The 20,240-nt window shown below is 37.5% G+C and overlaps 3 protein-coding genes across 5 annotated transcripts in view; all 3 read left to right on the top strand.

The window, feature by feature from the left end:
• Positions 1-6,738, top strand: part of LOC118278577 (uncharacterized) — a 39,186-nt gene extending 32,448 nt beyond the window's left edge. The window contains exon 4 of the mRNA XM_050703483.1: positions 2,302-6,738. Within this exon, the coding sequence (XP_050559440.1) occupies positions 2,729-5,143 (2,415 nt within the window). The 5' untranslated portion in view covers positions 2,302-2,728 and the 3' untranslated portion in view covers positions 5,144-6,738. The remainder of the gene's footprint in view (positions 1-2,301) is intronic.
• LOC118278578 (uncharacterized) overlaps positions 1-6,738 on the top strand; it is a 32,146-nt gene extending 25,408 nt beyond the window's left edge. Inside the window, exon 2 of the mRNA XM_050703411.1 lies at positions 6,072-6,738. Coding sequence (XP_050559368.1) covers positions 6,072-6,737 — 666 coding nt within the window. The 3' untranslated portion in view covers position 6,738. The remainder of the gene's footprint in view (positions 1-6,071) is intronic.
• A 591-nt stretch (positions 6,739-7,329) lies between these two features.
• The window catches only part of LOC118278720 (alpha-centractin), an 800,945-nt gene continuing 788,034 nt past the window's right edge, over positions 7,330-20,240 (top strand). For 2 of the 3 annotated variants that reach the window (XM_050703712.1, XM_050703711.1), the window contains exons 1-7: positions 7,330-7,498; positions 7,776-7,840; positions 8,606-8,780; positions 9,695-9,846; positions 12,015-12,158; positions 13,613-13,778; positions 14,882-14,951. In XM_050703712.1, the coding sequence (XP_050559669.1) occupies positions 7,451-7,498; positions 7,776-7,840; positions 8,606-8,780; positions 9,695-9,846; positions 12,015-12,158; positions 13,613-13,778; positions 14,882-14,951 (820 nt within the window). In that variant the 5' untranslated portion in view covers positions 7,330-7,450. Of the gene's footprint in view, positions 7,499-7,775; positions 7,841-8,605; positions 8,781-9,694; positions 9,847-12,014; positions 12,159-13,612; positions 13,779-14,881; positions 14,952-16,570; positions 16,738-17,684; positions 17,896-20,240 lie in introns of all 3 variants that reach the window. The other variant, XM_050703710.1, reaches the window with a different exon arrangement.

A 20,240-nucleotide genomic window follows, 5' to 3' on the forward strand; every position in this document is an offset into this window, starting at 1 on the left:
TAATAAAAAAAAGAAAAGATATTTAATGCCCTTCCTGTCTCCCACAATTTTTATAATTTGCTGAGTCCGACAGGGTCCATAATTGTGCCTTAATAGTGTATTTTCCAACACCTGTTTCCATTACAATAATAATAATTATAATGTGTCGTGTCGGCCAATATAAAAGCCTCGACATCCATCTTAGGAGGCTGGCGTTGGGCGGATTGATCAAGGGCCTGATGCAGAAGGCAGTACTCCTCGAAACGGCACGTATTGTGAGGAGTTTTCTGTCTCTGGAGCCCTAACCACCGGTAGCTTGGACCATGCTCCCGCTGCTGGTCGGCTCCTATTTTTATATTTTTAAATGTATTTTTTTTTGTATTTTATATGTAATATTTAGAAATATAATTTTAGAGAACTTTAAATAAATACAAGAAAGTTATAATGGACACAGGTATTCAATTATTATATTTGTTTCCGTAAGAAAATAAAAAATACGTGTCTCATGTTTTAAAATAATCTACAAGACGGACATTAAAATAAAAAAAAATCCTCTACCCTACTGTTTTTATAATATATTACATTTTTGTATTATAATTTTTGTATTCGTATTTTGTACCTTTTGTATTTTATTTATTGTTCTTATTCAAAATGAAATTATAATTCCATTCTTTTATTCTTAACATTTAGTTTCTGGCAACATCGTACCTATATTGAGATTGGCAACTTGACTCAGTTGAAAAGCACAGATGATGAAATATCTAAAATATGTATAACGACCTTGAACTTACAAGTAAACAAACCAAAAGTAGAACTAGGTACAATATTTTGGTTGAAAATAATTACAAATCCTGCCTGTGATGTCGGTGTTCTACACAACTTCAGTTAATTTAACGAATTCATTGTTAAATATGTGAAAATGTGACGTTGAATTATGTTTAAAAGGCGAAGTAAGTCGGTGAGTAACACAGGCGTATCTAGTAAACCTATAAATAGTGTAGCTTATTGTTATTGGTTAGTGTTAGTCCACAATACTCCGGTGTACTAGTCAAATGTTACTTCTGAACAATATAAACCTTGTTGTGACAATGACGAGTCGACGACAGAATCTTACTTCTCGCTAATATTAATGCAAAAGTTTGTGAGTTTATGTATTTGTTTGTTTGTTACTTAATCACGTCGAAACAGCTGAAGCGATCGGGATGAAAGGAGGATGCAAATCCTGGTCCCACCTTCCAATAGCTATGTGTGTTACATCATTGGATAGGTAATTTTGAGCTGAATTAAAGTTACTATGGCGCCGAATTGCAAATCTTAGTCCGTTCAAAGTTATTCTTTGTTAAACATAGTAGTTTTATCAGTAGCCAAGTTGAACACATTATATTTTGTAGATGTTCTGAAACTCTGGCATCATCCTTTGGAACAGGAGTAGATTATGGTGTGGAATAGCACGTAGGATACTTTTAATCCCACGGGAATGTGGACGAAGCGAAGTAATTCGGTACAGTTTACTAGTTTACAAGAATAAGTGATTACATACGGCTAGACAGCTGTCAAGCTTTGATAACCAGTGTAAACTGGCCGTCGAATGTGTGTGAATATGGTACAAAGCGAGGTCTTGATAAATTGGTTGTTTCTGGCGCGACAATCACCCGATTTGCTTTATATCGTCTGTCTTGAGGTCAATAGGTCCCCAGGGTAGCGCGCGGAATTTAATTTTTCTTTAGTTTTTTTTTTACAATTTATATCTCGATATCGGATAGTATGATAATAGTCAAAAGTCAAAATTATTTATTTCAAATAGACCGGGAAGGCACTTTTCAACGTCAAAGCAAATATTACAATGTAAAGAAAACAAAATGTCTATCTGTCTGTCGGTCAGTCCTCTAGTTGCTCTATTTTCTCGTTCCAAAGTATTCTATGTTGTCATATGTGTTCTCCATAGATTTCTATGGAGAAGAACGAGCAATAAACTCCATAGATCTAATAGGATTATAGTATGCAATCTGCGAAGATTTTCGGTTGGTTCGTTCGTTGAATTAGAGTAGGCCCCCAGATATGAACCGACCCTAAAACTATCAGAAATTTGTTTCACAGACGTCAACAATAGTACAGATGTCGCTCGCGTTGCCGGCCGTACTCTGTACCCTTAGTACGAGTTTGCTTTACGTTTAAAGTAATTGAAACGAGAGCGCGTTCGGCGCTCTGATTGGTTGATTTATTCGATCCCGCCAATAAGAGCGCCGGTGTCAGTGTCATATTAAATAGCGTTAAGTTTGACTTTAAATATGGCTGGTCCCACTACAATACCTTTGTTTACAGAACTCCAACGGACTGGACATCGCGAGAATGAAACAATATTAATTCCTTCACACAATATTTGTGGCAACTGTCGCTGATTCTGACGCTACTTATGCAACGTTCACCAGGACAGGTAGTATTGGACCATGGTCACCATCACCCTCAACACGAGCTCTGCTGAACAGGTATAGCGACGAGGTGGTTGTCTGTAAGAGTCTGACACTCTCTCTCGCCTCACCCAAGGCTGGAGAAGTCATTGGATGATTTTCTTCCTCTAGAAAAGGTATATCGGGTCCGAAATAAGTTGTTATACTGAATTAAATACCAGCAACCTCTAACACACTTGTGAGACACAGTTGTCAGTAAGAGTCTGACTGTTCCTTTATCTTCAACGGCACTTGATGACACAAAACCCGGTGTTGGTTAGAAGCACAGCAACACTGCCAAAATGTATAGGAAACGAGAAGGAACGTCCGGCATTAAAGGCCAGCTTTACGAAACAAAATTAATCAGCCTGATTAACTTCAGAGCAAAGTTCGACAACAGCCTCAAAGATTTCTATCTAGCGACCAACATGGCAGACATAGGCACATTTGACGATATATGCTTCAGAGCTAAAGCGAAAATTGGGAAAAATAATAAACAAATCGCCATTTTCATTCAAGCGAAACACAGAGAAGCAGACAAAACTGTTTTGACGCTAAACAGCGCAAACGACTTATCTAAATGGTTTGATAGCTACCTCACCATCAAACGTTCCTTCAAACAAGACACCAAAGACGTCTTCTTTAAGGGAAAATTTCAAGACATTGACTCTTATTTCATTATGTATACAACAGCTAAAGATGATCGCGATAATGTACGATTTGACACAGAAGTGGCTCATAAACTCAACAGTTTAATAGCTACAGGGAACGATGCCGTCCAGCCGAATCACAAAGAAACACATGTGGAATTCCTATGTGACATAGTCATGAAGGAACAGCTAGTCGAGCTGGCTACTGTATTTGCAGAATTTGTAAATAAAGACGACAATACTGTGTTGTCAATGAACAACGATCTGATACTCATTTACCACGTGATTCTGGCGAAAAAGTTCTTCCTTATAAGCGAGATTCGGAATAAAAACGAAGACAGTGAACACAGAATCGCTCGTTTTCGTAGTGAGTTTTACACAAGCGATGATGAATTTATGAAATTATTCAGAGACACGCTTTACAAAGAAATTCTAAAGAAAAGAGCACTTGATGATGTCACTAGGAATGAACTGCTAGTAAAGCTACTTGAGGAACCTTTAGATGTTCAAATATTGGCAAAACTTATACACAGCGTTGTGACACTAAACAAAGATACTGGAAAACTGGAATTTGTCAACAAATCTGTGGGTGAAGATTTAAGACATAGATTGGAAAAGGTAAAAGTCCTCCGGACGAATGTACATGAGGCCATTTCCATAGCCGCGGAAGAAATACTGAGATCAAAGGAAATTAAAGTTCCAGTGCCATTCGGCAACAAAGATCTCACAGTGAGAGGGAGTGAAGATACTAATGACGATTTCACAGCAGACAGCATACTTGTGAAAGTCAAAAACAAAATGGTGGAAATGTTATTGCAATCCGCACCGGGAAATATAGTCACGATAGACAAAAATGTGGAAAAAGAATTTTCGAAAATCAACATCGATTTAGCTAGTATTATGGGGAATATTTTAATAGCAGACCAAAATAGTAAATACATGCAATTCTCAGACAATACCGACACACTAGGTGACATTGCGAAACAGTTGTTTTCCGAACTACAATCCGCAATACCAAATTTACAAGATTTTAAATTTAATGTAGATGTTGAAACGTTTCCAGTGCTTTCTTTTGAGAAGATAGATTTAATAGAAGATGATATTTCAGCTCTCGCGACAACTATTGGTACGTTTCTGAATAAAAACACTGATTCTGTGATGCCAACGACAGATAATATCCTACGACGATACCACGTGGCTCTCACACATAAAGTAATGTACGCGATGAAAATGGGGAACATTTTTGATATAACTTTCAATGAGCACGCGGTGAAATCATTGAATCTAACAGAGAAATCAACAAACGTCATTTTCGTAACGGAAAATATTCCTTTGACAGTAGTAAAACTGATGCAGTCTTTGAACAAATTCAAACACACTGTCATGGATTTAGAAGATCTACTTCAAACGAAAGACTACTCTACACTTGTTGCAGAACTAACAAAAATAGAACAAAACAAAATTATAATACTAGCGTGCGATAACATACAAAGAAGCTCAAATAAAAGATTAGAAAATATTTCAAATATTTTGAATGAAAAACGGATAATTATCGTCACAAATACAGCTGTGCTAGACACGGTCCAGATATATTTTAAAGATATAAAAGAAATAAGAGACGACAGATGTAGTCTTGCAGACATGAGTGAGAAGTCACAGAAAACTGTTTTACAAGCAAAAGTAAATTTTCAAGATGTCGAAGTGACATTAGACACAATCGTTGACGAGGAATCGATGCAAACCGTCGAAGGAGTTGTTTTAAACGACTTTATTAATAACGAAACAAGATGTTTTAGTAACTCGGTTACAAATGTAAATTATGAGAAAGTTAAACATCTTTACGTGGACAGAAGAGTGTGTATAGTGTGTAAGGCTACAGAGGCCAGGTATATTATTCCTAAACAAATAGTACTTTCCGATCTAAATGGCTTGTCGAAGGTAGTCCTGTTGACTGCAAAGCCAGGCATGGGAAAATCAACTTTATTGACCCACTTGTCTATTAAAACCAAAGAGTCAATCAAACCCAGCAACTTGGATAGCGAGAGTCAACTTGCTGGATCATTGTGAAAAATTCAATAAATGGCAAGAAAACAAAGTGAGAATTGATATTTTAGAAACTTTGAAGTTTTTGTGTCCAATTATTGTCGGAGGGAATGGAAAGAGCGACTTGGAGTTCGATTTAGAGGAATCGGAAGGTGAAGTACAACTAAAATCGTGTCGTATAGACAATCCCTGGACAGTGTTTGAAATAAAAATGTTCCTAGACTATTTCAATAGAAAGGAACTTATCTTTTTATTCGATGGTTTCGATGAGATATGTCCGCTCTATACAGAAGTGGTAATGTCCTTATTAAAAGTTGTGCGGAATTACACAAATAGACATGTAATGTGGATCACGAGTAGGTTTCACGAGAAGGTGATGTCAAGATTGGAACAAGAGTTTGGTCTACCGTATGAAGTCAAGGGATTCAACGATGCCGAACTTGACGGATATTTGTGGAAATATTGGCAATCAACAATTATATTGAGGACTTTGAACAAACGTCAGTGCAATAACTTGTGTAGCTTCATGGAGTTTATGTCCCTATATTACTATGATTTTCACACGAAAGTTTCAACTGTTCTATGGGAAAATTATAAAATGCTTTTTCTAAGAGTCTGTTTCAATTTTATTTACTATTTGCGAAAGGAACTTCATATTTGTTCCGAAGATGTGATAAAGACATTTAACCTATTTTTCCAGGACTGTAATTATATCAGGCGATTTACTGAAGCCTTCGATACCCCGTTACACCTTTACCTATGCGCCAATTATTTCCAAAACCAAGTAAATGATGAAAGGATAACACCAAACAGATGGAACTTAGACATAAACGCTTTCACAGTTTACGACAACTTTATTGAAACAAAACTCAAAACTATAAGATTTCAAGAGAAAAACAAAATCGATTTGCACAATCCGGACAATTTGACGATTTACGAGAAAATTCGTGAGGACTTCTTCGTGAAACATTACAAATTGGGCGCGTATGCTGTCTTTAATCAGGACCTTAGCAAAATATTTGACGAAAAGGAATTATCTAAAATAAGAAAAACTATAGAAAATATTAAAATTGGCACGGAAAAGACTGGACTGGTTCAGAGCATCATTAACGGTATACCCACATTTATACATAGGACGTTCACCGAATATTTCGCAGTCGAATATATTTGTCAATTATTGAAATCGGCCACAGGGACAGAAAGCCAAAGAAAGATTTGGGACTTCATTTTAAATGTCCTATTTACAAAGTGGTACATAAATATGCGTCAAATGTTTGGCTACAGATTAAAAACAGACAATGTGTTGAAAGCAACAGTATATGAGCATGGTGAAACAATTTTTGATTTGTTATTGACGCAGGGCAAGGGAGTTCACGCTTACAATCCAGATGATTTTAGCAAGGAATTGTATTTAAAAGTGAAAACACATCTAGATAGTGCCATGACCAATGATCTTGCAAGCTTCGTCCCAATATTATGTGATTTAAAAGAAAAAATGGCTGAAGATTATATACAAAAGTTTGTAGACGCAATATCTAGAACTAAAGGTTTTATATTATTGAATTCAGTATTAAAAAAACGAAAATCTTTCTTAAATAAAATTGATGAAATAAAATAAACATGTCTAATTTTTTTTTATATCTTCTTATGGCTTAATTTAAACCACATATTTTTTATCATCTTGGCTGACGATATACGATAAATGAGCGAAATAGACCCAGTAGGTCAGCCAATAAGTGCATTATTCTCTTTGAGCTAATTTTGAACCCTTTATAAATACGGCATTGTAACAGCCGCGCCGCATCTCCATAACATTCCTAGACAACCTACAACATTACAGCTCTTCTGTAAAAAGTAATCGAAACGAAAGCGCGTTCGACGCTCTGATAGGCCGGTGTGAGAATATCAACCATTTAGAGTTCCGTACGCGCTCTAGTTTCAATTTCGTTCAACGTAAAGCAAATTTGTACTAAGACATGTTCTGTGTTTGCGCCGATCCCATAGAAAAAAATGGCAATTTTAATATAAAAAAACTAAGTGGCAACATTAACAACATTAGACGTTATATTTTTTAATATAGAAACACCAAAATTCTGATGTCATTTTATCATGTTCCAGTATACGAAAAAAAATTCTTTGACACATGAGAGTAGGACAGAAGATATTATAAATTGTGATGAATGAAAAGGATAGCAATAGTTTCTGTTGTATAATATAGATTTTCGCTGGAACGTTGATAGTGTAAAAACGTACCCGATTGTGGATTATATCAAGAGTGAAATAAATAGAAATTGTTTCTAAAAACCGAATTAAATAATTAATTTAGCAAATATGGAGTTAAACGATGTGATTGTAAACCAGCCCGTCGTAATTGATAATGTAAATATCTGTTCTAAAACTAATTTTTTTTTACGCTTACGATTTCATGCCGAGTCGACGATGCAAATTTTATAGTCAGTATATTGATAAAATCGATATGAAAACCTTAAAAAATTACCTCTAGACTCTAATTTAATAGTTTTTTAATGTTTCTAACAGTTTTCCAATAAGATTTCATACATTAGTTGTTGAAAATGAGTCATAGTTAAAAGTTAGATGTCACATTCCATTTTTGTTGGGTTTCCGATGATTATTTATTATTGTCACGTTTTAATAGGGTTCCGGAGTGATCAAAGCCGGTTTTGCTGGCGATCAGATCCCAAAATGCAGGTTCCCAAACTAGTAAGTATTTGTTTCTTGAAACTTTTCATAAATCTATTAACTATGCTAGTTCCTATATGACACACTTAAAAAAAGTATCAAAAACATATGACTTCACGGTTGGCGCAGTGGCTGACCAATTGACTACTGCGCAACATGTCATGGGTTCAAGTTTTGCACGTAACAACTTTTTGTGTGATCCACAAATTGTTGTTTCGGTTTTGAGTGTCATGTGTATGTGAATTTGTATGTTTGTAAATGCACCACATAGGACACAATCCTCATCATTACATTACTACATTATTTTAGAAAAAAAGCTTAAGAATTCTTATATTAAGTACTAGTGGACCCGTCACACTGCGTTTTGTCTAATAGATTTGGAATATGCCAATTTTTCAAAGAACATTTAATAAAAATAAGTATTAAGATTGGCCCATGCGTTGTTGAGTTATTTTGTTACCAATATATTTTATGATTCATTTTTATATTATAGAAGCTTAGTGTATTATAAATGTGAAAGTTTGTTGTAAACATATATTATGTTTTACTTATTTACTTCAAAAGAAGCGTAGCCATAGGTGTTGGGATGAAATTTGATTTAGATTGTAATAAATTCGCTTACTGCAGACCAATTAATGTCCATAATTTGTTAGTAACAATTTATTTTAAAAACTGTTAGTATTAATTTATAGGTAGTCCAGTTGAATAAAAAGAGAATGAATAAATAAATAAATAAATTATGGTCTGGCAGAATCTATTTATTGCATCCTTTTCATATTTCCACAGCATCGGACGACCGAAGCATGTGAGAGTGATGGCCGGAGCGTTAGAAGGGGAACTCTTTGTCGGACCGAGGGCTGAAGAGCATCGAGGACTCCTCAGCATCAAGTATCCGATGGAACATGGCATCGTTACCGACTGGAACGATATGGAGAGAGTGTGGAACTACATTTATAGTAAGGTAAGATCATCATTTGTGCCTTCTTGATGACTGAATGACTTCTCCCGCCTTGGGCGAGGCGAGAGGGAGTGTCAGACTCTTACTGACTAAAAACCACCCCATTCCTATTCCTGCTTTTCAAACCAAAGGTATACCTACTAGGTAGTCTGTGTCTATTTTTGTGGCCTATAAACAACTAACTACTTCGGAACAAGCACCTAGCTTCACTGATAGACGGATGAATCGATTATTATTTATTACCCTAGTTTCTCCCAGCGGTTTCCCCCATGTTCTTGTATGATATAAAAAAATCCTATCCTATCACCCATCCAGTATCCTATCACCCAAGTCAACTCATACCCTGTCTGTATGTATACCAAGTTTCATCAATATTAGAACTTGAGACAGGATATTTACCATGTTTATTTATGTCTATGAGTGTCCGATATTTCGGCACTGTTGCAAGCGAGATGATCACGGATTAACTGTTAATCCGTGAAGTGAATAAACGAGGTAAATATCCCGTCATAAGTTATAGTATATAATAGTGTTAGTGACCATGTCAGTTTAAAAACTCACAAATATAGTTCTGTCCCTACAAATTCTTTGTAAATTTATTTATTTATTTAGTCTTCATCACAAAACAGTGAATGGCGGACTTAATGCCTTAAGGCATTCTCTAACAGTCAACCATAGGGTAGTGCAGAGAAATGAAGCGGATTGATGCGAAGAATATATACAATACATATTATATAATATATATCTGCTGCTAAACGACTACATATACTGCATAAATATTAAAATACATGTAATGGAGAAATAAGTTTCCTCAATTCTTTGGAGTAAATGAGATAGCACGAGATTTAAGTATAACTTAAATTTGAGTAACATTTCAGTATTCGGGCGTATTTTAAAAGGTGGTACTTTATTTCCAGGATCAACTATCAACGTTCTCCGAGGAGCATCCAGTGTTGCTGACCGAGGCTCCCTTGAACCCTCGGCGGAACAGGGAGAAGGCTGCTGAAGTATTCTTCGAGACCTTCAACGTGCCAGCTTTGTTCCTGTCCATGCAGGCTGTGCTTAGCTTGTGAGTATCTATACTAATATTATAAAGCTGAAGAGTTTGTTTGATTGTTTGTTTGTTTGTTTGTTTGAACACGCTAATCTCAGGAACTACTGTTCTGATTTGAATAATTCTTTTTGTGTTGGATAGCGCATTTAACGAGGAAAGCTATAGGCTATAAAACATCGCGCTATGACCAATAGGAGCCGAGCAGAGCGGGTGAAACCGCGCGGAAATAGCTAGTATTTACTAAATGTAGACTAGAGGTTTGCACCGGAGCAGTGAGTACCGGAGAATAACCGGTTATATACCGGTAAAAGTACTCGATTGAAATCAATCGGTTGTTAACCGATTAAACTCCGGTGATCGTATTATATCTAAATGGAATATTTTTATGTAAAGAAATGACATTTTTCAATACTATATTAATACTACTAAAATAATAGAAATATTTATCAACCATCAGTTTTTAATTTAATACATAATTAAGATAATTTATTTACTGATTTGCTTCTTTCGAATGATATAAATTATTTCGGTCATCAACTCAAAGCGCTCCTGGCCGTTTATGTGGTTCAATTCACTTGCTACTAGCTTTCCAAAGAGTTCAGGGTTCGTTGAAGTCCAATTATCTATTCTGTTTTGTTTTTCAATTAATAAAAACTTGATTTGAAATTGATGGTTTTCATCACCGGTTATCACCGGTGAATCTCCGGAGATCGGCAAAACACCGGTGAATTTCACCGGTACGCCAGATTTCGCTCCGGTGCAAACCACTAATGTAGACTCCGTTCACACAGACCGGCTCGGAGAGGAGAGCAAATTTTTATCACATTGAAAACAGTTTTTAAACTGACATGGTCACTAACACTAATATTGTGAACTCGTGTTCATCCGTGATCATGGCGCTTGCAACAGTGCCGAAATATCGGAAACTCATACACATAAATAAACATGGTAAATATCCCGTCTCAAGTTTTAACATTAGTTGAATGGTGTATGTGAAATAGTTGGCGACTCCGCCGCGACCGGCTCCAAGCGTATACGATCCGGTCTGTGAACGGACCCTTATGTGTGAGTGGGGTTACTGGAGGCCCAATTACCCCCCTTGGAGATTGTATCCCATCTTCAAAACTCCGATTTTTTTTTATTTATTCATTTATATCAGGCTTTATAGGTCCATATAAAATACTATAAACTAATACATTAAAATTTGTAAATACTATACATACATTACAAACAATATTACAATTAGATAATTATTCGATTCCCCAACAACCCTTAAATTCCTAACACCCAATAGGCCGGCAACGCACCTATAACGCCTCTGGTGTTTCAAGTGTCCATGCGCGGCGGCGGTTGCTTACCATCAGGTGATCCGTCTGCTCGCTTACCGACTTATACAATAACCAACGCACTTGTGACGCCTCTGGTGTTTCAAGTGTGTCCATGGGCGGCGGCGATTGCTTACCATCAGGTGATCCGTCTGCTCGCTTACCGACTTATACAATCTATACTATCTATACTATACTAATATAATAAAGCTGAAGAGTTTGTTTGTTTGAACGCGCTAATCTCCGGAACTACTGGTCCGATTTGAATAATTCTTTTTGTTTTATTGTAACTTTCGTGAGACATACTAAATTAATTATTATGTTATCGGCTTACTCACGTACTGTTTTGACGAGGAACTCGACTAGTTTCAAGCCATGCTAGAGGCTCATATTCATCAATTCTTTTTGTGTTGAATAGTGCATTTATCGAGGAAGGCTATAGGCTATAAAACATCACGCTATGACCAATAGGAGCCAGGCAGAGCGGGTGGAACCGCGCGGAAGTAGCTAGTACAGTGATACCCCGGACTTACGCGATAGGTGGGTCCGAGCGGTTGCCGCGTAAGTCGAATTCGCGTAAGTCGGGGTTCAACGTTGCATATAAAATGTTAGGCTCAAATGATTCATTTTTCTTTCTTTTAGATGACATAATAAGAGATTATAAGTAAAACGCATTGCGCACGTAAAATAATTGCACGCGGAACGTTTAAACCTATAGCACATTGATCACTGAGTGAGCGGAGCGAGAATGCCGTTGCACGCGGTAATCAAAATGAAAAACCGCGTATCTCCGAATTCGCGTAAAACGGGGTAGCGTAAGTCGGGGTATTACTGTAAATTATAACATTTTGTCCACAGATATGCAACGGGCCGCACGACAGGAGTGGTGTTGGACTCTGGTGACGGGGTCACCCACTCCGTCCCCATCTACGAGGGGTTCGCGATGCCACACAGCATCATGCGGGTCGATGTCGCCGGCAGAGACGTCACCAGATACCTCAGGTGATCATGATGCCAATGTTTGTTTTTTTTAACCTTTTGAACGCCAATGGCATGAATAGACGTCATGCGCAAGCGTGCCCTGTGCGCCACCGACATCTATAGATGCCAAGAAACAGATCACAGAGAAAAACAAAATAAACACATTCGATAACATTTTGGAATCCCTAATATTTTCAGGGTTATTTCGTTGAATTTGTGGCTTGGCGTGGAGGGCACAGCGAAGCGTTTATGCTCTGGCGGTCAAAAGGTTAAAGCGAATCACATAGCGAGAGTAGAATTTTCTACGAAACCTGCCCAAAATGGAGGTTACGAGAGTTTGACAAAATATTAAACATGAAAAAGGTAAGTTTATCCACTAGATCAGTGGGCTTAGTACGAGTTTGGTTTACGTAACGTTTGTTGGCGTGGTTGTGGGTTTTTTTTTTGAGGGCGGAATATCATTCAATGACTTTTCCCGCCTTGCTGCGGACTACCTAGCGGGTTTACCGTGGCTCCGGCTCGAAAAGCAGGAGAAGGAACGGGGTGGTTTTTAGTCAGTAAGAGTATGACACTCCCTCTCGCCTCGCCCAAGGCGGGAGAAGTCATTGGATGATTTTACCCCTCAAAAAAAAAAAAAGAAAAAAAGGGTGACCGGTAATTAGTGAACGATATTTAAACACGTGATTGTACTCATGATTACAAACAACTTTCCCGAAGAAACTTTTTTCGTATGTATATTCATTAGTTTTAATCATATTAAATCACAATAATGCATCCATAGTGTACAGTGTGGTCTACAATTTTAATACAGTAATATGTTCCAACTATGGGCCCTATTGGGCACCGCAAAAGTACTTAATCTACTTACATAGTAATTGGTAACATTGTTTTAAACAGTATTAAAAGAATTTTAAGTTTTATGAATATTATTTTTATCACAATAACAAAATAACGAAATTTCATTTTAGCATGTACGCATAATGTTCCAAAATATCTACCTAGTTACTAGTCTTCCGATAATGCGGGCGACTCGCTGCTAACAGCTGATCATGCGAAATTTTGTTATTATAAGTGGCCACAGCTGACCAAAGACCTCTTCTCACACGGAGAAGGTTTGAGCATTAATCACCACGCTTGTTCAATGCGAGTTGTCGATTTCAAACTTATAATTAGAAATTTATAAGCCCAATTTGTAGGGCTGATGCCTGATCCGGAGCTGCGGACTACCTAGCGGGTTTACCGGGGCTCCGGCTTGAAAAGCAGACGTATAAATGGGGAGGTGTTTAGTCAGTAAGAGTCTGACACTCCCTCTCGCCTCACCCAAGGCGGGAGAAGTCATTGAATGACTATGCCCCCTCAAAAAAAGGATTCCCCACGATGTTTTCTTTCACCATTTCTCAGCGTCTAAATCTAACAAATAATATAAACTAACTTTTACCAAATAAAAATAATAATTATTATTATTTCCTTTCCAGACTACTACTCCGTAAAGAGGGCGTGAACCTCCGCACGTCCGCTGAGCTGGAGATAGTGAAGTCGATCAAAGAGAGGGCCTGCTACCTCTCACCGAACCCTCTCAAAGAGGAAACTCTGGAAACTGAGAGGGCGCAGTATACACTCCCTGATGGTACCGGATTGGAGGTAATATTCATTATTACATTTTTATATGGTATAAGCCGGTTAACGAGCAGACGTATCGCCTGATGGTAAGCAATCGCTGCCGCCCATGTACACTTGAAACACCAGAGGCGTTACAAGTGCGTTGCCGGCTTTTGGGGGTTAGGAATTTAAGGGTGGTTGTTCGGGAATCGGGGATTGGGAAGATTGGGAAGGGCCCCCCCTTCTCTAGGGTCTCCGGTAACCTCACTCACACAACACAAGCGTTGTTTCACGTCGGTTTTCTGCTCGGCCGTGGTATCACTCCGGTCGAGCCGGCCCAGCAGTGCCGAAGCATGGCTCTAAAATCATGGTGTTATTCTTAAGGCACAATAGGCAAGCCCCCTAAATGGAAACTATCGTTTTCTTTTTCTTCTCCTCTAATAATATCTTCTGATTTGTTTCGTTGCGGGATCCAAGACAGTCATTCATGTCCCTAGGACGTTGGACTTCAGTGTTCCGGTGTTTTCATGGTTGTATCTACTGTAGATCCTGGTGCACAGGAGTTGCAGCGGTATGGGAGGTTGTGGTAGACTTGCCCCGTTTAAACAGAATAGTGCCAAAAGCGACATATTTTTTTTTTATAATATTCTGTTTTCGATGAAATATTTAGTTGTATTATGTTTCTGTGGACGAGTACTACTTTTTAGTTTAATTTTTTTTTTATAACGTCACGCCTTTAATCCCCGAATGGGTAGGCAGACGTGCACATTACGGCACATAATGCCAATGCACACCCACATTTCACAATTTATGTTGTAAGTCCCATGTAATAAGTGGTGAGCCTATCGCCATAAAACGGGCACATTTCCAGACTCCGTGCTACTACTGAGAAATTTTCTAAAAACCGAAAAAAGTCCAGTCATAATTCGCCCGACCCGGGAATCGAACCCGAGACCCCTTGCCCGGCAGTCGAACTTGCAACCACTCGGCCAACGAGGCAGTCAAGCCAAGGACTAAAACTTTTTTTTAATTAGTAAATTTAAAAAAGAAATTGCGTAATTTTATTTTGTTGTATTATGCTTCTGTGGACGAGTACTACTTGTAGTTTCATTTAAGTCATAATTATGTGTATTGTATGTTTGCAGATCGGTCCGGCTCGCTTCCGCGCTCCCGAGGTTCTATTCCGGCCTGATCTCATCGGTGAAGAAAGCGAAGGTATGTTGACATCCATAGCATGCATATATTATACATATAGCTAGTGTTGCCCAGCAAGAGTCTTGCAAATCTCGCATTTACCAATTAGCCAACTTAATTTTTTTATACGATTATGATTTAACTGTAGTATTAACTGAGATTTAACAATGTAACCAAAAATTGTATTGTAAATCTGATTGAAAAAGAGTAACCTATGGAGTTTCTTGCTCGTTCTTCTCCATAGGAATCTACACTTTGGAACGAGCAAATAGAACAACTAGAGGACTGACCGACAGACAGACGTTATTAATATTATTATATTTGCTTTGACGTTCAAAAGTGCCTTTCTGGTCTATTTGAAATAAATGATTTTGACTTTGACTTTAACTATACAGTTGTATTGTAAGGTATGGCCGCTATTGAATAACCTCTAATATAGTATACTAGCTACTTTGTTTCGTCATTGTAAGCTCAAAAGCACCTAACATATAAAAAATAGCATTAGGCTAATAGGTATTTGTGAGACTAGCAAGACTCTTGCCGGGTAGGTAATACAGTTACATCATAATCGTATAAAAAAATAAAGTTTATCCAACTTTTATTGGTAAATGCGAGACTTGCAAGACTCTTGTTGGGCAACACTGCATATAGCACGTATCCATAGCACGCATCTGTCCATATAAAAATCATAGCTTAACTGAGTCCGTTTCCACCAGTGCTAAGCTATGTGTACCAATGAATATGATTAGTGGAAGCCAAACGCATCCACATCAACGTAGCATAGCACATCTCTGGTGGAAAAGCACGTGTATAACTTGTGACGCACTTGTGTACACACACACACACACACACACACACACACACACATACATACATACATACACACACAAATACCTACACACACAAATACCTACACAGACACACTTTTTATTTTTATCTAAGAAAATTTTTGCTATGCAAAAGCGGGGTCTCCTAACACAGGTATAGTTTGCTTAACACATTGACTGTCCCATCTATTTTGGATAATCTCGTTGTTACGTCCAATGGAACTTAAAATATTCTACTGATAAAAAAGTATAAAGTTTCGATGGAATATTTAAGTCTTATTTTTTCAAGTCTTTGTTCATACGGCCCTAGAAAAATAAAGTTCTAGCTCACACGTCCCGTCGCAGTAAAGGCAGTTCAGTTGCCACTGACTAATGCATTACATATTATAATCCAGCCAGATCATATCATGCATTACATGTAATGCACGGACAATCAACGTGTTAAAAGGAGTGTCCCCCTAACACTTAACACCCCCTTACTCCCCCCCCCCCTCTTTAATCAATGTACCCCCCTTCAACAAATAGCAACAATAAAGAATATTTTCATTTCATTAACATAACTCTTATCATTAATTATTATGTTATCGACTTACTCACGTAACTGTTTGACGAGGAACTCGACTAATTTCAAGCCATGCTAGAGGCTCATATTCATGAGCAGCATTTCGCGATACACGACGCGTCGTGTGAGCTTCTAGTTAGCTTGAAACTAGTCGAGTTCCTCGTCAAACAGTTACGTGAGTAAGCCGATAACATAATAATTAATTTAGTATGTCTCACGAAAGTTATAATAAGACTTGTCATTCTTTCCAGGTTTACACGAAGTCTTAATGTTCGCTATACAGAAGTCTGATATGGATTTGCGCAAAGTGTTATATCAGAATATAGTGCTTAGCGGAGGTAGTACCCTCTTCAGAGGATTCGGAGATCGCCTCCTAGCTGAGATCAGGAGACTGGCGCCTAAAGACATGAAGATTAGGGTGAGTGATATAATATTTTATTTATTTACTTTGCCCAGGGGCCTTAGTCTGCTATTACAATTGGGTAGTTTCCTAGGTCAAAAATAAATTATTACAACTTTTCAATACAATAAAATATTAAAAAATAATCACACTCTCATTCATAAATTTGATGAACTATTTAATTTTCGATTTTTTCTAGCTAAATTTCTAGAAATAAGTCTGCTATTTGACGTCAAAAACTTATGACGTCAAAACGCACTATTTCATACAAAATTCATAGAAAAGTAACGTTTTTGACATTTCGATAAAAGTATTGAATTTGACTAGTAGGAAACTAGCCTATTGTGTCAGAATGGTCGATCACTGAGCAGTGCGAGAGGGACGGAGCTATACACCCTACATAGCTCCGTTCCTCTCAGACTGTAGGGCTGATGCCTGATCCGGAGCTGCGGACTACCTAGCGGGTTTGCCGGCGCTCCGGTTCGAAAAGCAGGAGTAGGAACGGGTGGTTTTTAGTCAGTAAGAGTCTGACACTCCCTCTCGCCTCGCCCAAGGCGAGAGAAGTCATTGGATGATTTTCCTCCTTCAAAAAAAAGGGGTAGGCAGAAGAGCACATTATGACACGCAATGCTGATATACACGAGGTTTCCTCACGATGTTTTCCTTCATCGTCTGTCAATATCATATCAATTTGAGTAGTAACTATTGTAAGACGTATCATATCTCATAGTCGGGTATACCATACCCGCGGGAAGAGTAGTAATGGTTATCATAATAACATTAATAACATTATCATTAAAACTTGAGACGTGATATTTACCATGTTTATTTATGAGTTTACGAAATATCTGAAACTCATAGACATAAATAAACATAGTAAATATCCCGTCTCAAGTTCTAATGATAGTGTTAGTGACCATGTCAGTTTAAAAACTTATTAATTATTATTTTTTTCTCTTCAACAGATCTCAGCACCTCAAGAGCGTCTCTACTCCACATGGATAGGGGGTTCGATTCTCGCTTCACTCGATACATTCCGTAAAATGTGGGTGTCGAAAAGAGAGTATGACGAGGAAGGGCACAGGGCTGTTCATCGCAAGACATTCTAATTTATTTTATATATATATATAATTATGTAGAGTGCTCTAAAAGTATCTGCCACGGCTTTAATGGGAGGTAGTGTTGTTAGAAGATTACAATAGTGAAGAAGTTTCGTACCCCGGACCAGTTAATTCAATTTGAGAACATAAGGAAGTTAAATAAACATTGACTCTACTCTGTATAAAGTGGTTCACAAATACGCACGATGCGACAGAGATAGTGAAAGAGGTAGCTCTTTCATAACAAACACATACGTAGATTTCTTGTATGAAAAAATTAATAATCAATAATTTATATTAACTATTGTAATCTTCAAACACAACACTACCTCCCATTAAAGCCGTGGCAGATACTTTTAAAGCTACTCATTATATTGTAATAGTCTAACCATACTCAGAGTCATTTAATGATTACTCAAACTATTACTACGACGTCCTGCGCGAGCGATCTAGACCAAACCTATCAATCGATAGCCGATAGATACAATCTGTCGATGGTGGAATGGATTGGTCTATGTCGATCGATAGATTCCAATCGATCGATAGATTCAGTCGATCGATAGATTCCAATCGATCGATAGATCCCAGTCGATCGATAGATTCCAGTCGATCGATAGATTCCAGTCGATCGATTGGTAATTCGTCCGGTATCCGTAGATCAATTAAAGCTACCACACCAATCGATAAATGTCGACCGATGTCGATCGATGACATCAATGGTCTATCGACACATATATGGACAGATTGTATCTATCGGCTATCGATCGTTTGGTGTAGTAGAAATTATCGATCGACATCGACCAATTCATTCCACCATCGACATATTGTATCTATCGGCTATCGATCGATTGGTGTGGTAGAAACTAACGATCGACGTCGACTAATCCATTCTACCTTCGATCGATGGCATCGATAGACGATCGCTCGATTGGTGTGGTAACACCCTTAGGTTCGATTTCTGAGTTGTGTTATTGTGAATTTTCGTTTAGTTAATTCTCAGTATTTGCTGCGAAACGTGTGCTCGATCAGATATTTTGGTTGTAAACGGACTCTTAACATAACTGGAAGCAAGTGGGAGTTACATTGTATCTGTCTGTACACCTCTGTCTACCCCTTTGGGGGTTAAAAGATGTTATGTCATGATTTTTACATCTACAGAATGTTATTATGTTATCGGCTTACTCACGTAACTGTTTGACGAGGAACTCGACTAGTTTCAAGTCATGCTAGAGGCTCATATTCATGAGCAGCATTAAGCGACACACAACGCGGCGATTGTCGCGCTGCTACTGAAACTAGTCGAGTTCCTCGTCAAACAGTTACGTGAGTAAGCCGATAACATAATAATTAATTTAGTATGTATCACGAATGTTATAATAAAACTACAGGATATTTAAAATGTTATTTATTTTGCATTTAATAATGTTTTAAAGCGTTTTTTTTTGTGCTTAATACCTGGAAACGCACTTGTAGCGCCTCTGGTGTTTCAAGTGTCCATGGGCGGCGGCGATTGCTTACCATCAGGTGATCCGTCTGCTCGTTTACCGGCTTATACCATTTAAAAATCTAGCTTCACCCAGCGGCTTTGCCCGCGTTCCTGTGGAATAAAAAGTATCATATGTGTTATTCCAAACCATAATCTACTCCTGTTCCAAATTTCATCTCGATCCCTTCAGCCATTTTGACGTGATTGAGTAACAAACATACACATAAACTATGTATAATTTAAATTTAATCAATTCTAAATTAATTCAGGTTTCGCATAAACAAAAAAATTAAGTTTAGAAAATGTATTATAAATAAAAAATACTTAATGAACTATCACGCTTTAAAATGGTAGATAGGTAGTAATATTGCTTTTTATATAAACAAATAAATAAATAAAATGTTATAATATACTTATAAACAACAGTGACTCGTGTAGTGTAGAGATTGTCCAGTCAACTGATGGTAGCGAGGTTCACTGTCCAGTGACACACGTACGCTGGTATCGTCATGAGCTAATGTCGACATGTAAACAGTGACTCGTGTAGTGTAGACATTGTCCATACAAATTGCACTTTTTTAACAAATTGGGTTGAAAAAGATTTTTCTAACAAACATAAAAATAATTATTCAATTAAAAACTAGCCTATGTATGAACGAAACGACCATTTCACTATAAACCGTTGTATATTATGCAATATATTTAAGTATCGGTTGCTAAAATATAATTTTAAGCTAATTTGTAATGCATAAAAAAACTTTTTATTTAAAAATAAATTATTTTTTTCGATGTTGTTTGTTTTATTTTAAGGTTAATACCTACTGCCTCGTTGGTCGAGTGGTCGTAAGTGCGACTGCCGGATGGCCTTCGGGTTCAATTCCCGGGTCGGGCAAATTACTACTGGGCTTTTTTCGGTTTTTCGAAAATTTCTCAGT

This window comes from Spodoptera frugiperda, chromosome 24 (assembly GCF_023101765.2).
Source record: "Spodoptera frugiperda isolate SF20-4 chromosome 24, AGI-APGP_CSIRO_Sfru_2.0, whole genome shotgun sequence".
Taxonomy (NCBI): domain Eukaryota; kingdom Metazoa; phylum Arthropoda; class Insecta; order Lepidoptera; family Noctuidae; genus Spodoptera; species Spodoptera frugiperda.